At 34.0% G+C, this 15,346-nt stretch overlaps 1 protein-coding gene across 9 annotated transcripts in view; it reads left to right on the forward strand.

The window, feature by feature from the left end:
- Positions 1-15,346, forward strand: part of LOC112978105 (sodium channel protein type 2 subunit alpha) — a 58,492-nt gene that overhangs the window by 32,027 nt on the left and 11,119 nt on the right. For all 9 annotated transcript variants that reach the window (XM_026091312.1, XM_026091269.1, XM_026091274.1 and 6 more), the window contains exons 17-20: positions 5,610-5,730; positions 6,109-6,263; positions 7,640-7,813; positions 9,939-10,061. In XM_026091312.1, coding sequence (XP_025947097.1) covers positions 5,610-5,730; positions 6,109-6,263; positions 7,640-7,813; positions 9,939-10,061 — 573 coding nt within the window. The remainder of the gene's footprint in view (positions 1-5,609; positions 5,731-6,108; positions 6,264-7,639; positions 7,814-9,938; positions 10,062-15,346) is intronic.

The following is a 15,346-nucleotide window of genomic DNA, read 5'->3' on the forward strand; positions in this document are numbered from 1 at the left end:
GAAGGGGTTTCTTTCCTTTTGAAAGGAGGACAGAATATGTAACACACAGAGTACTTTTCTCATCAAAATTATAATAAGCCTATGTGTGAACTGTGTTGTTAGTTTGACTCTGCTAGCTGTTTCGGAAAATCCTCATGCTATTGTATTTTAGGCTATAATGGAGGTAACTGCCAAACTCATATTATTATATACTCGTGTTTACTTTTTACAATTTTTTTTTTAGAAATGCTTTTCTTCAGTAAATTTCATATAAGCTTTTAGTTATATTGGAGATTAATATGCAGTAATTGAAGCACCATTAAGCATGAAATTCATTTAATTTCCACAGTCAAAGCATGTGACCATCATTTGGTAAAAAAGCTTATACAAAACTGATATTTGGCTGGTCAAACATTCAGAGATCAGTTCTGCTCTTACTTACACCCACACTTAAAAGTGTAGAGGTGCAAAGAGAAAACTGATAGCAAAATCTGGCCATAGCTCTTAATTTATGCTCACAAACTGACTACCTCCCCATACATCTCAAATAGTCTGCAGTGAGAAACTTAAACTTACTGACATTTTTTTGAGTAGTAAATACAGTTCAGCAATCTAGTAAAYAACTTACGGACTTCAAACAAAAGGGTCCCTAGCTTCAGTATGATTTATATCTCACCTATTTAACATTACTGTAGTATTTACTACACCAGAACACAATATAGTGCTACTTTCAGTTTGGATTATCACAAAATGTAATGTAAATCAGTGGAGCTAAAATATATTTTTGCATAGTTTTTTGTCTTATATTTTGTAATGAGTAATTTATCTAAGTCTGACTTTTATTTGCAAATATTCATCATTCAAAATTCTTTAATAGTCTGATAAATTTAGTCTTTGGATTGTCAGTTGGTCACACAGCATTAGCATATTGTGATTCATAGTGGACGGTATTAAACGGAAGTATTGTTTCACTTTGCAGTTAGCTTAATTAATCTTTATAAGCAGCAGTTCTTTTCTCTATTTCAGAAATATCCTTTTACTATTGCTTGTGTGAATCAAAGAGCCATTTTAAAGTAGCTTCCAGTGGGAGTGCTTTTGCAAATATTTGCATTGCTACTTAGGATGTTTTTGCTTTCATCAAACATTCTTGCAAATATTTTTGTTTCTCGAATGTTCATAAATAAGTAGATCAAAGGAATTATGAATAGCAATAAACTACAGAGTGGACTATAGTTCAAGGATCCTGGTTTTTGCAGTATTTGCTAACAAGGGTCAGCACAGAATTGTTTTGCCTTGATTTACCATGTTCTGGTTTTTGAACAGAGTTATTATGCCTGACTATATAAGCACTATAAAGAGCAACATCTAGATTTCTCTTATAGCTATACCAGTAGAACTACAAGGGTGTTCAGCCACTTGGTCATTTTTGTAGGTGGTGTAGCTGTACTTGAATGGACTGTCTAAGTTTGGATATAACATCACTATTTATATCACAAATCATCTGATTTTCATGCTGATACCCATACAGTTCTGAGAAAATTGAAAAATATATAATTTCCATTATTTAACATTTTCACAGGTATTTGGGAGGAAAGGAAATTAAAAGCAAAACCAGAATGGTGGTTTCTCATGGAGCCATCTTCCTGCTTCTGTGTGTTCTGCTCTTTGCTCCTTCAGTCCCTTAAATTGTGATTTCAACAGCAATTAGTGACATCCTGGCCAATAATGAAATTTCAAGCTTTGTTAAAAATGTTAAAGTAAGAGCTTTTCTGCTACTCTCAGATTACCGTTTTGGAAAAAAAGAAAGAAAGAAACATTAGAAGTTCAAAGTGGCCTGGCTGTAAGTGAAGCAGAATTGTATGAATCTATGAGATGTTGTCAAGGTTCAGAAAGTAATTATGTCCAAAACTTCCTGACCTAAACTTGGCTGCTGCTTTCTGCAATGCTTCTCTGATGGGCAAGCTGCTTTCCACTTTCAGTTTCTATATTGAAAGCTAAACTAAAAATGGTATCTTGTATTGTATTGCTGACTGAAGCATGACTGGCAATGCTGTTGGTAAATGTGGCATACACGATATATGTATCTATGATGATCAGTATAATGCTGCTTTAAAACCATGTAAGTACTTTTGTCCCAGTATTGTCTTCTGTGCAAAGGAGATGGAGGACGCACATTCTGAGCTTCTGAAAAGTAGACTTCTCTGAGAATAATTTCCTTAGCATATTATTCAGAAAACCTTTCTCATGTACGATCTAGCATCATGACTCTTGAACAATGTCTAATAGCTGATCCTGATAGATCATTTATAATCTGGGTGACTGAATATTTTTGAAACCTAGAAGCATGGTATCAAATAAGAATCAAAAAGGACTTGCTGCCATATCAAAGATAAAGTTTGGTTTTGATAATTGATTACCTTGTTTCACAGGTTCATTCTTTTAAAAAAGCTGTATGCATGTTAAGTACATAGCATTGCCTAAATCAAGTTTATGTAATGCTGGTGAGAAGAGAAGTTACCAGGTACCTTGAGATATGTTCAGGTAAATAACTGGGCATACGCTGCATTCCCAACATACCCGGGTCTGCAGTTAGGGGTAGCCTAGCCACCCAGCTGGCTTTTGTGTATGTGGACACTGGCAAGTCACAGTAAGTGGTAGAAAAAGGAAAGTCCTTCTGTGTATTAAAGCACATGGAATTATATGTAATCAGCAGTAACATGTTCCATTCCCAGATGGGTTTGAGTTGAATACATAGAAATCAGTGCAACATCCCTGTGTCAAGTGCTTTGTACCAGGGAAGAAGTTTGCTGTGGAAATATGTGAGTGTTACTGAAAAATTTTCTTGGCATACTGAATTTAGTTGATTTGGTGACATCTTAAGATGCTGTATCACAAAAACTTCCTAGTTGTTCTTAATGCATGCTTAATTTTTTTAATATTGCATAGAATGCCATACAATAAATTCAATGTGGAAAAAATAACAAAGAAACAAAAAGATAAGTATTATTTTTGTTGAATAAATTTAAACTTTTCCTTTCACAGATGATACTGAATCATTACAGATTGAATTTATTGAATAAAGTTTATAATATGCTTCTTCACACAGTGATCTAGTTGGAGCTAAATTCAGGTATACAAGGCCAGCACGCTAAGGAAATGCTGTGTCACATCAACAACAGGAGAGTAACTGAAATATCAGTGGAATAAAGTGTTTGGTTGTTGTTTTGTTTTAAATAACAAGTGCTGTTGATTCAATTTAGGATTTATCAGTTTAACTCCTGTGATTATTACTGCAACTCCTTACAGGAAGCATGCCAGATTTTCAATGAGAAGAGACTTGTAAGATACAATTCACCATGCATACTGCCCCACATAAATAAAGATGGATTTCCGATGTTCCTGATAAATGACCATTCTACTGTATCATATTTCTGCCTGATCATTTTGATCTCTCCTTACAGTGGATATCTCTAATCTTTCATCTTGAGTTATCTGCTAGTTTTGTGCAACTTCAGTAATAGGAATTTGTTACTTCTTAAAATTAACACATGCTGAATTAACTCACTGCATAATGACTGAGTTACTGAACTCTTCATTTTCCTTTAAAAAAATGGACAGTAGGTCTTTCAACTTTATATTTTAAACCAGTTCATAATTTTTGTTTGCTCTGCTACTACTGCAGCATTTTGCTAGAAATGCTGTCCAGATCGGAATGATGAAAGCAACATTTTAATAAAACTCTAAGGAATACAGATAGTCACTTCTCAGTTTAAAAGTGATTWTTTTGTATTGTATTGATACAAGATAATTTAAATGCCATGCATAAAATTCCTTGGAATATACCTTGGCTTTATGGAATTTCTGGCCTTTCCTCAAATGGATGATGGACATTCACTGATGTTTTAACACTGTGGTCCTTACTTGAGGACTGCAGAATTTATCCCATACTTTCCAGTTTCACCGTTTTAGAGGCAGTATTCCACAATGGCCAAACTGCCATGCATCATCTATAATTTTGAATATGTTGCAATGAGAAATTTGGAAATGCTAGTCTTCAGAAAAGAGTGCATCCATGTGTGTAAATTGAACCTAACCTCATAGATGCTRAAGGTCATGCACAAACATGACACGTGAATGTGTAAACTGGGATTTTAAAAGAAACAGGAAATGGGTTTGCAGATATCATTGAAATTACATGCATACAATAATGCATACACTAAATGTTTCTGTTCATATGGTCTTCCTCTAAAATGTGGGCTACAGACCACTGTGGTACACAGAAATCAAAGTTAAACCTATGTCAAAATCACAACACAGTAGATTGTCAGTATGACTTGATAAAATCAGAGTGGGGAGAAATTAATTTTCTCTGTGTTTGAAGAACATACTGAATGTTGTTTGCAATGTAAAATGATATCAAAGGCTTCCAGTACTTTCTGTATGCACATACTAGTATTATTTACATTTCCTTTAAAAAAAAACTTTATAGAAATTGGGGCTTCTTGAGCATGTTTCAAAGGAATAATGCCTCTAACTTAAGTTTTAAGCGTCAGCAAAGATACATCTTTAATGTTATCATGGAATATCCCTCTGTCTAAAGTTAATTCCCCATAAACTGTGTTTTAAATCTGCTTACATCATTCCCTTTATAAAATTAGCTACTTATCAATGCAGCCATTTTACTGATGTTATACTCCACATAGTGATAACATTAGAAGAGTCATAGAATGCTGTGATAGAACTGCTTTTACTTATTATAGTACTCATATTTGTCTGTTGTCAGCATAACATGAGGGTGTAAAAGAATCATTTTGAAGATCTGGCTTATGTTATCAGTATGATTCATTGGTGCAGTATTGTTTTTAAAGCATTTGTTTTCACTTCAGCCCTCTGAAAAAAAGGATTTTTGGCTATTTATTTGACATGTATGTGTACTGTAGCAGAGTAATAAGTAGTTTCAAATTGCACAATAAATTCAGAAAATGCATTGGCAAGTGAGAATGCAAAATAACAGCTACTGCTCTAAAAGTAATGTGCCGCTCTTTTGGAAATAAATAGATTTAAAATATCCTATATGGCTGGTAATATGTGTTTTCATGTCAATGACAGTGAAAAGTTTATATTCAAACTTTTTAGGTTTTGCAGACTTGATAGAATAACATGTATCTGAGACATGAAAATACATCTGTGCAGCTTGCTGTTGGTTTGGTCATGATGTTGGAAAAATTATTTGTATTAACATTGCTATCTGAAGTGTAATCTAAAATGCAGCCACATGATTGGAATAACTAAACAGTATAAAGCATGGAAGGCATCCATTTCTAAACTTACTGAAATTTCATTTCAGAATTCTTACATGTGGCTCAGAATAGTAGTGTAATCATTTCAGCAATTCCTTGTATGAAAATATCAGAGTATTTTCAATAGGGAAAATATACATGGTGTAGTTTCTAATCTTGTGACCTCACCTGTAGTAGAGCAATTTGCAATATATATTGTAGATAAAAAATTCTTCTTTTAATGTTAGAGCATGGAATACATGCAAAATATTTTGGTATGCATTTCAAACATTAACATCAATTCAAAATAAATAAAAATTAAAAAAAATATATGTGGGGTTTAATTCACAGAAATTAAATGCATCCAGTTCTTCGGAAGGCAGCACAGTTGATGTTGGACTCCCTCCAGAAGGGGAACAGCCAGAAGTAGAACCTGAAGAAGCTCTGGAGCCAGAGGCTTGTTTTACAGAAGGTAAGTGAAGCAAAATATGCCCAAGGTGATTAGACCTAACTATGTTGCTTTTTGGGCTGGGTTCTACTCTCAGTCAGACTTAAGAGGTAGTTTTGTAATTACGGTTATATCTTCTTTTTGTATTAGTATCTTCTTCAGAGGTGCTGCCACTTATATACTGTTCTGGAGCTCTGTCTGTCTTTGGTTGGTATTATAAGAGGTACAAAACTTTCACTTCAAATATTGAAACTAAAACCCTCAGATACTCAGGAAGATACTTATTTACAAGCACCTATTGCAGTAATACTGAAATTAGCCAGATGACTTCTGTTCATTTGTGATTCCTAATAAATATTTGCCTTGCTCTGACATCTCACAACTTAATATCACACTTCCCAGGCTGTGTGCGGAGATTCAAGTGCTGTCAAGTCAGTGTAGAAGATGGGAAGGGGAAAATCTGGTGGAACCTTAGGAAAACCTGCTACAAGATTGTGGAACACAACTGGTTTGAGACCTTCATTGTCTTCATGATTCTGCTCAGCAGTGGTGCCCTGGTAAATTCAGTGTGGAACAGTTGTGCAATATTTTAAGCAGCAAGCTTTTAGAATTACAGTTAATTGTATAGCTACAGAAGACATGTCAGAACTTAGTAGCCAATTCTTTTATATTCTAATATTGAAATATATCAACAAGCATTTAGCATGTATTGTATGATATGTACGTTTTCTCACAGGCTATGAAAGAAATGTGTGCGGAAAGGTCAAAATATCTATTGTTCATGGAAGTAAGAACTTAGTTGTATCAGACTGGTACTAACATGCCTTCACATTCCTTTTACATGCTAGTAAATTTTTTTTTGTTTTCCTCAGTCAGAAATACAATATGATTTGTTAGCTTTTTTCTGATTATATATTATATATATAATATCTATATATATAATATATATATAATATATAATGTATAATATATAATATATAATATATATATTATATATTATATATATTATATATAATATTCTTATTATATATTATAATAAGCCASAGCTGAGCTAGGAATGTATCACCAGCAACCTGAACTGTCAAACTGAGATGTAAGGTGCAAAAGTGATTCAATTATTTACCAAATTTTACAAAAAAAAAATTTAAAAATCATAAGCTATGAATTATATAATATATTGTTATATATTATACATAATTATTATAAAATATATTATATATTGCATAATGTATGCGATAATAATTATTATTATACTACAGATTATTATTATATATTATATATGAAACTATATATTAAAAGTTAAAATTTTTTTTTTTACCAATATCACATTTTACCAACTTGATGTTAAATCAGGTGTGTTGAGTAAGTACTGAAGTAATTAGTACTTCGTAGCAGGAGCAGATTATACGATACTTGCTACACTTGGAATTGAATGCATGGTGATTCTCTGTCAATGCAGACAATTCCTTTTGAAGGGAGAGTTATTAATTTCTATTCTGGATTGCTTTGTGGGTTACTCTGTATAGTTCGATTTCAATTATTATTTTCTCAAAAATTCTGTATCACAAGAGCCAGTATTAAATCCCTAATATCATTTTGCTATAAAGTTGTAGCTACCACAGAGGAAATCCTKATGTCAATAAGAATTGCTATTCATGAAAATGAGAGAAAATGTGATCTGGAGAACTGTATTACAGTGAGTTTCATGGATCACCATTCAGCTCAGCCAAGAGAAATACAATATTGTATTTAGACTTGGCATTCTGAAAAAAATAATACAGTTTGGAGTGAAAGAGAAAGTTATGCTTGAGGGAAGGATATATAGCTTATATCACCTGTATCTTTCCAATTCAAATTCTTTCTTGGCTATTCTATCCTCTATTGCAAATTGTGAAGCCATTTAATTATATCTTTGAAAATCTTTTTTTCACAGGCATTTGAAGATATATACATAGAACAACGTAAAACTATCAAGACCATGCTGGAATATGCTGACAAAGTTTTCACTTACATCTTCATTCTGGAAATGCTTTTAAAATGGGTGGCTTATGGCTTTCAAACCTATTTCACTAATGCGTGGTGCTGGCTGGACTTCCTGATTGTTGATGTATGTATTCTTTTTCATATCCTGTACTACAGGCTGTAAGAATCAGAATATTTTGTTTTTAAGGTAAACTTTCTGTTCTATCCAATGGGAACTCTGTTTTAAAACTGTTATTGTGATACAGTTTATAATTCTCCTTCGAAGAGAAAAATTACATAGATATTATTATAGAGGTGTTTTGCTGATATTCTGTAGTTTTACGATGCTTTAATGCTTAATTTAAATGATGCCTTTTAATTTTTTTTTTTTTTTTTTGCTGTATGGAAAGGATGCTGTTCATCTTCTTTAGTTTTTACTGCATATGGAATTTGAATATTTCAAGGCAATTTCTTTTAAGGTTTTGTAACATTTTAATCAATTACTGTAAATGTCCTATCACTTAGTCAGTGTAATCAGAAAGGAAAATGCTGCAAGGAACTCTCAGTTCTGTTGTACTACGCAGTACTCTGGGAGTTTTCACTGCATCACATGGGGACCTTAAAGAAGCACTTGGAGCACTGTAGAGGAGCACCCTTAGAACGGGGTACTCAAATCGCTTTCAAAAGGCTTCCCCATCAAGGAGAGGAGTGGCATAACTTCAAGCCTACCTGCTCACAGTTTTGGGTAGCAAAAATGGAAGTCTACAGATCTTTAACTGTATAGCAGACATTCATTTCCCTTCCATCCCCGATAGCCTGACTACATCTGTATGTACTAATAGGGCACCTTTCAGTTCTGCCTATGTAATTCACGTGGAATGCAAGGTAAGGATGTGTCTTGGATTAACTCATTGAATTCACTCATGTTCACTCGTCGTGATTAGCAGCAGGATTCTGTAGAAATCATGATACATTATTCATCTCTCTCAGAATGCAGTGATATGATAGACTATGAAGTCTTTACTACACAGAGCTTGGAAAACATAACAACTTTTATATCCACACCAGCACTGCTGATTCTGTGGTAAAAAGTGGCTATATGCACACCTAGTATTCTGTGGTTGAGTCTGTACCCTGCTGAAGTTACTGGCTCAGTAATGAGATTGCATAATTCATCATGATCAGTGAGTTTACAGAGACACGATGAATAATACTTCATACTTTCATTGTATGTTTATTGTATTTTTAACAAATACTTCTTATTTGATAGTCTGTGGTTTAGTTACTTCTGTGAACTTTATGAAAAACTTTCTTAGTTTTTCATGGCAACCTTATTCTAATGGATTTTTTCATGGAAAAAAGTTAATCTCTGAAGTACTTTTTCTTTTTTTAGTGTTTAGCCAGGGGAGAGATAACCAAGCAGAAAGATTAATTTGGAAGTGAGAGAAATAAGAGAGAACAGGAAGGTTGGAAGGGAAGGGCATTAAATGCTGGGTAATGGAAGATGTTAATTTTTTTTTTTACTAGGGCCACTCCTTCCCAATGGTTTACTATAAATACATTTCTAAGGATTACTGATGAAAGATAATTGTATTATTTATTTTACAGCTATTCTAGTATATTTTCTCATCTGCCTGCAGACCAGACCAGCGTTGTACAAGCCAGAATTAATGAAGTGGTTAAAGGAGTCACAGGGAATGTAATGAAGTGTGAATATGCCTAACAATGAAGCTCCTGCTATTGTCTAACAAAAAAATTGTTTATCAGTCTTGATTAGTCTGGTTAAATTTGAAGAGCACTGGTAGCTATGGCTGTTGAATAAGATTTTATAGACAGCAGAAAGTTACATTTGACTAAAGAYCAGGTCTGAGTGTGGATTTTGAGAGCTTTGACATTCTTATCAAGTTCTGAAGGTACCAGGGAAAGTCCTGTCCTAAACTGACCATTCCAATTCACCCAACTTTTGGAAGTTTTCTTTTTGCATGAGACTTCATTTTTTCTTTAAATACACCAAATGATGACTGCTTTATGTGAATTTTGGAGATATTTTTATACCATTCTGCCAACATGATTTCATCAACAGGTACCTACAATATACTTTTGTTCTACTTTGTCTGACTTAAAAGATCTTTCTGCATTGTAGAAGGATTCCTGGAGAAAGAGGTCCAGCCTTGAATCTTCTTGAGAAGTTCAGGGTACACATCATTCCCACCATATGCATATGGATATACAAGATGAATGAGCAATATTGCCTTTCTGTTTTTGTGTAGGTCTCTTTGGTTAGCTTAACAGCTAATGCCTTGGGCTACTCAGAACTTGGTGCCATTAAATCCCTTAGGACACTAAGAGCTTTGAGACCTCTAAGAGCCTTGTCGCGATTTGAAGGGATGAGGGTAAGACAAAATGAAAGAATCTGAAATAATGCATGCATACACAGTAAAAATGCATGCAGAATAAKKAATGACAAATCCATGCAGAAATGCTCCACTGTCATCCTATATATTTTACATTTATCACTCACGTATAAGCAAAAGGCTTCCTCTGCTTATATGAATGCATGTGTTACTGCACACATTGTTACAGTTATTTAGGTTCCTTGGCTTTTCAGCCAATTTCATGTTTTCCTGGAAGGCCCAAGGAATTATCAACTGCATGGATCTATGCTATGTTAATACAAAACTGAATTTATCCCATATAATTAAATCCTGCTATAGATAGAACAGTTTAAAAAAACAGTACTTCCTCATACAAGTGTGTGCACATATACACACACATATATGCATAATGTGTATTTCATATAAATATAAAATGCATAGTCTTTCAAAAATCTATTAATATATTATTCTATTAATATTATTTGGCAGGTTTTTTTGCAATTTAAAGGGTTTGTTATGAACTCATATGTTAATAAGTAAATTGGCAGTGTTTAAATGCTTTCTGTCTTTCAGATTAGATGACTATTGCAGTCTATTTGAGACAACGTTTCTAGTATATCAGAGATGCAGCTGGTATTTTATTTTATGACTTCTGGCTTAAATTGGCTGCATACTGCTTTCCATATTGATTTTAAAATGTTGATTTTAATCTATAGAGCACTAAGTGGCCTGAAAACATATCAGAAGACTTTTTGCTGACAGAGTTGGATAGATTTGAGAAGTTACCGTCCCTAGCTGTTTGTCATCACCCTATCGGTTTCCACATCTGAAACCCTGAATTGCCCAGCTGGGCGCTCAGTCTACTTCAATGCAAAGTCAGACTGATTAGTTTAAATCACTTCTTTAGTGCGCTGACATGGACAAAGACTTTACATAATCCATGACATGAAAGCTCTAGAAACATTTCTCTTAGGGTCAGTAGTCAACAACTGGGGGTGGTAGATATTTCTAGCTCCAACCACATCAAGGACTGACTTAAGCCTTCAGAGTCCATCTGTCTGCCTGGGGCATATTGCCATAGAGCTAATCAGCAGATGCACTTGAGCTGAAAAGCTATTGCTATAATTAAAAAGGATCCATGTGTGAGCTCCCTGCTGGAATCACTGCCCTTTGGCAGCCCAGGTTACAAGCTTATTAGTAAACTTATAAGTTAACTACTTATGACTATTTGGTGAGCTTCTGGAGGAAATGCAATGTTCTGTGTGTATGGAAATTAATAGACTTCAACCGAAAAAGAAACACGCTTTGATGAAAACTAAACAATTTAAATAGAAAATACCACTTCCTTGCCTCCAAGAAATCTTAGGGTCTCGTGGGCCCTGTCTTCATGGGCTGCCAAGCTACCCTGCATTTCCTGTGGTACACTACCACATCTCTTCTTAACAACTATGGAGCAATAGCTAAGTGAAATTATAGTCCAGCTGGGGAACAGGGCCATAGAGAAGGCTGAGACTATGAAATACTCAATCCATGAAAATATTTCTGTAACCAAACTTTTGGATGATAGCCAAGAAAACCCTTTTTGGCTCAAATTATTAAGCTTTTTTTTCCTTCAAATTATTAAGCTTGCTTTTTGAGTATGTTTTCTACTACCAAATCTCAATTTTCTCCAGAAAGCAGACCCTTTAAATTTTGAAAAATGTATTTCAGTCAACCTCCCCCCCGATTTCCATAAAAATAATTTCAATAGAAAGGTTTCAGTCACCATTTAACAAATTTTACTAAAGTTAGCAATCAAAGTCCTTTTTACTAATTGTCTTTATCCAAGAGTTATCTCTAAACTAAGTGAGATTGGTTTGCATGTTTAGATTGATTACTGCTCTTTTTCTTGCTGAATAGCTACAGGAAAGGTCTGTTAAAATTTTATCAAAATATTTTTCAAACAAAATCTGTTTCATAGCTCTGCATCACCATAACTGTGGAGATCTCTTTAAAAAGTCATGTGCCCTTCTTCATAGGTAAAGGTAGTATATTTATACCCCACTATGTAACAGAACTTCATATTCCTTGGACTTTTTCTATCTGAAAATCAGTCTGCACACCACTTCACCATCTTTGAGAGATTCTGAATGCTTTGTCAGAATATGAATTCTCCTAGTTTCTTCAATAGAACACTCTTTTTCCTACAGCTTTTTTGGGAAAGTTAAAAAGTCTGGAGCTGTCTATGACAAAGTTTGCATATTCAGATCATGTCTGACAGCCCTGTAACCATTCGGTGTTCTACGAAGCTGCACATATTTTCTCTTCTGATGTGACGTACTTGTTTTTACAGATAAAGAGAAAGTAAAGTTTTCATAAATCTTCTTAGCAAGCTTTGTCAAAATGTTTCCCATGTTTAGACTGCCTAAGCATACACCTCTTCTTGATTTAAAAAAATTCCTCCGGAACCATGCTGAAGCAAATTTGAAACTTTAGGTTGCTTACATCAGACATAAGACCCATGTAAAACTTCAATAATACCTGGGTAAAAAGCACATTATCCCCCCCCATTTTTTTTTTAACAAGAGTGATGAGCAAAAAAACTGAATACAAAATATTACAGATTTTATATGTGCAGTACATTGCTTAAGTGGCAATTTAATGTGGTAAGGAGAAAAAAAAATCACTTCCTATCATGAAGATTTACAGGCAGTTTTGAATCCCGTAACTTTCATGGGGGTGTAAACTTTACCTAGAGATTTGATCCTGACCTACTAACTGTATCTCTTTGTAAAACACCTAGAGAGTTCTGACTTTAGCAAAAGACATAATAGGAAGCAGTAGGTGAAGTTAGATAACTTCATTCTGTGTGAGAGATGCAGATTTCTATTAGTTAAGCGATTAACCATTTGAATAACTTTTCTATGGATATAATGAATTTTGCATTATTTAAAGTCATCAATTTCAGGCTTAATGTATTTAAAGATACAGTAGCCCAGGGTGGTGAGGAAATTAGTACCAGGAAATTCTAAGGCCTGATATATGGAAATTCAAGATACCAGTTCATAACATAATCTTTTTGCTGTTTAAAATCTATAAACTGAAAATATGACAATGTAGTATAGTTTACTATTTGCATGGGCACTTATAATTACTTCCAGTGAGTATTATACTTCTCATATATGTGCAAGAAATTCCATTCCACACATTTTAAATTTTTAGTCTGCCATACTATTCCTTAAAATCTGGATTTGTTGCTCCCTCCCTGCCCCCCTTCCCCCCCCCGCCCTGAACTCATAATTCATAGAAAACCTTCCCCCAATGGAAAGCATGTGATGTTTCCCCTGCATCTTCTCACCACTACTATTGCTAGGGGAAGTACACTTGAATTTGCAGTTGGGACTACATGAAAGTAGCCTGTGGGAGTATAATTAAGAATTATGCTGAGACATGATCYGGCTATGCTCTCTCCCAACCAGCATCACTTACTCCTGTATGGTACTAGTCCCATGCTATCTTTTCCTAACCAGTAAAGGCACTCTTTAATCTCTTTCTAATACTGTCCCCACTTTCACTAGCTATATGTTGCAGTCAGGCCTTGCCCTCTCTTCTCTAAGCCCTACCACCAGTGGAAGCCAGGAGGTGTCTAGATCACTGTTTTCCTTGATGTTCTGTCTTCAAATGATTCATATGACAAGCTGGTCTTGTTATAGCTTCAGGACTTAGACTAAAAAGAGGAAAAATAGGTCAGCTGTAGAAATGCAGCAATTATGGAAAGAATAACATGACTGGACCTGCAGCTGTAAGAGAAAGAGACTTCTCGGGTGTAATGAGACTGAAAGCTTGAGGAAAAATATCTTCACTTCAATAACTATCCCTTTGTATCTCAATAATTAGTTCTGATGGATGATACTACTACATTTTAGAAATCTAGTTATATTTTTAAGTAGAAGAATCAAGATAAGCTTAAGTAAAAATGTTTTCTTAAATACTACCTTTTTTCAAAAATATTCCAGAATATGTAGATGTTCGCAAAAAAATTCTGTATCCATTTATTACTTCTATTCAAGTTTCCCACTAAAATCAGTGGATTCATAGATTTCACTTTTAAATTATTTCAACATTCATATTAAACTCATAATTTGTTTCGGTCAAACTATTCCTCTATCCGTGGCCTTCCACAGTCATGTCATTGACAAAGGTGAGAGTACAGATTGGTCAACATAAAACAGCACTGCAGAAATACTCAGGATTTACCCATTAGTGAGGGAATCCTCTCTGCCCTGCTGATGAGCAATAAAATGCTGTATTATTTTTGCTTATTGATCTATAATAGGTATCGCTAGAGATTTTTAGTATGATTAACAAACTACTTAGAGTTTTTAAATTTCCCTATTAAAAATCAACATTTTTTTACAATATGTGATTTTTTTTCTGATTATGACATATAAATGTCTGATTTAAAGACATTTGGGCAAAAAAACAAATCTGCACTGAAGTATGGAGAAAGTTCGTCCACCATTCTATGCATTTAGAGAGTCATAGAGCAATTTATGTTGAAAGGAACCTCATCTGGTCCAACTCCTAAATTTAACATAATTTCATTGAAGACATGTGAGATCTCGAATATTGTCCAAAGTATGCAGCACCCCAAAAAGGTATTGTTTTGACAGGAATGGATCCATGAAAGTTCAAGAAGTATTTCTCCTTTCCTTCATGGTGGTGGTGTTCATCATCTACTCTAACATTCAAAGTTTTTTTTTCTATTGTATAAAATGCCAATGAATGAGAGATGATCTACCTGGATGACTAGTTTAACAAGTAATTGAATCTATGGAGCCTATTAATTGTAGATATAAGCTTAATGCCAAAATGTTTTACAGGCTTAAGCTATATATTTATATTTCAAATAGAAACAGATAAGATAGTGTGCTAAAAGATCTGTTGTAATACTTACATCATATAAACTAAATGAATTATAAATAATCACATCTATGTAATGCCTAATGTCCTGCATTTTTAAAACAAAATCTTCATTAGGTTATAAGGATATGATTCAATTGTTTTTGCAAAACTGGCATTGGTGATCCATAGTTATTAAAGTGTATAATATTAGAGTTATTTACAAACAGATTTAAAATAGGAGTTAACTTTCTTGCAGTTCATCAATTTCATCATTAAATAAATCATTCTCATTCATAATGGACCTACTTTCTCCCCAACTGCCTTTTCTTTACTTTTTTATTTGATTCTGGCATGTTTTTAATCATCATTCATCATACATTAACACATTCTGCATTTTTCTTTCCTGAGGTCTGATTTTC

The sequence above is a fragment of the Apteryx rowi genome, unplaced genomic scaffold, assembly GCF_003343035.1.
Source record: "Apteryx rowi isolate R43461 unplaced genomic scaffold, aptRow1 scaffold_121, whole genome shotgun sequence".
Lineage (NCBI taxonomy): Eukaryota > Metazoa > Chordata > Aves > Apterygiformes > Apterygidae > Apteryx > Apteryx rowi.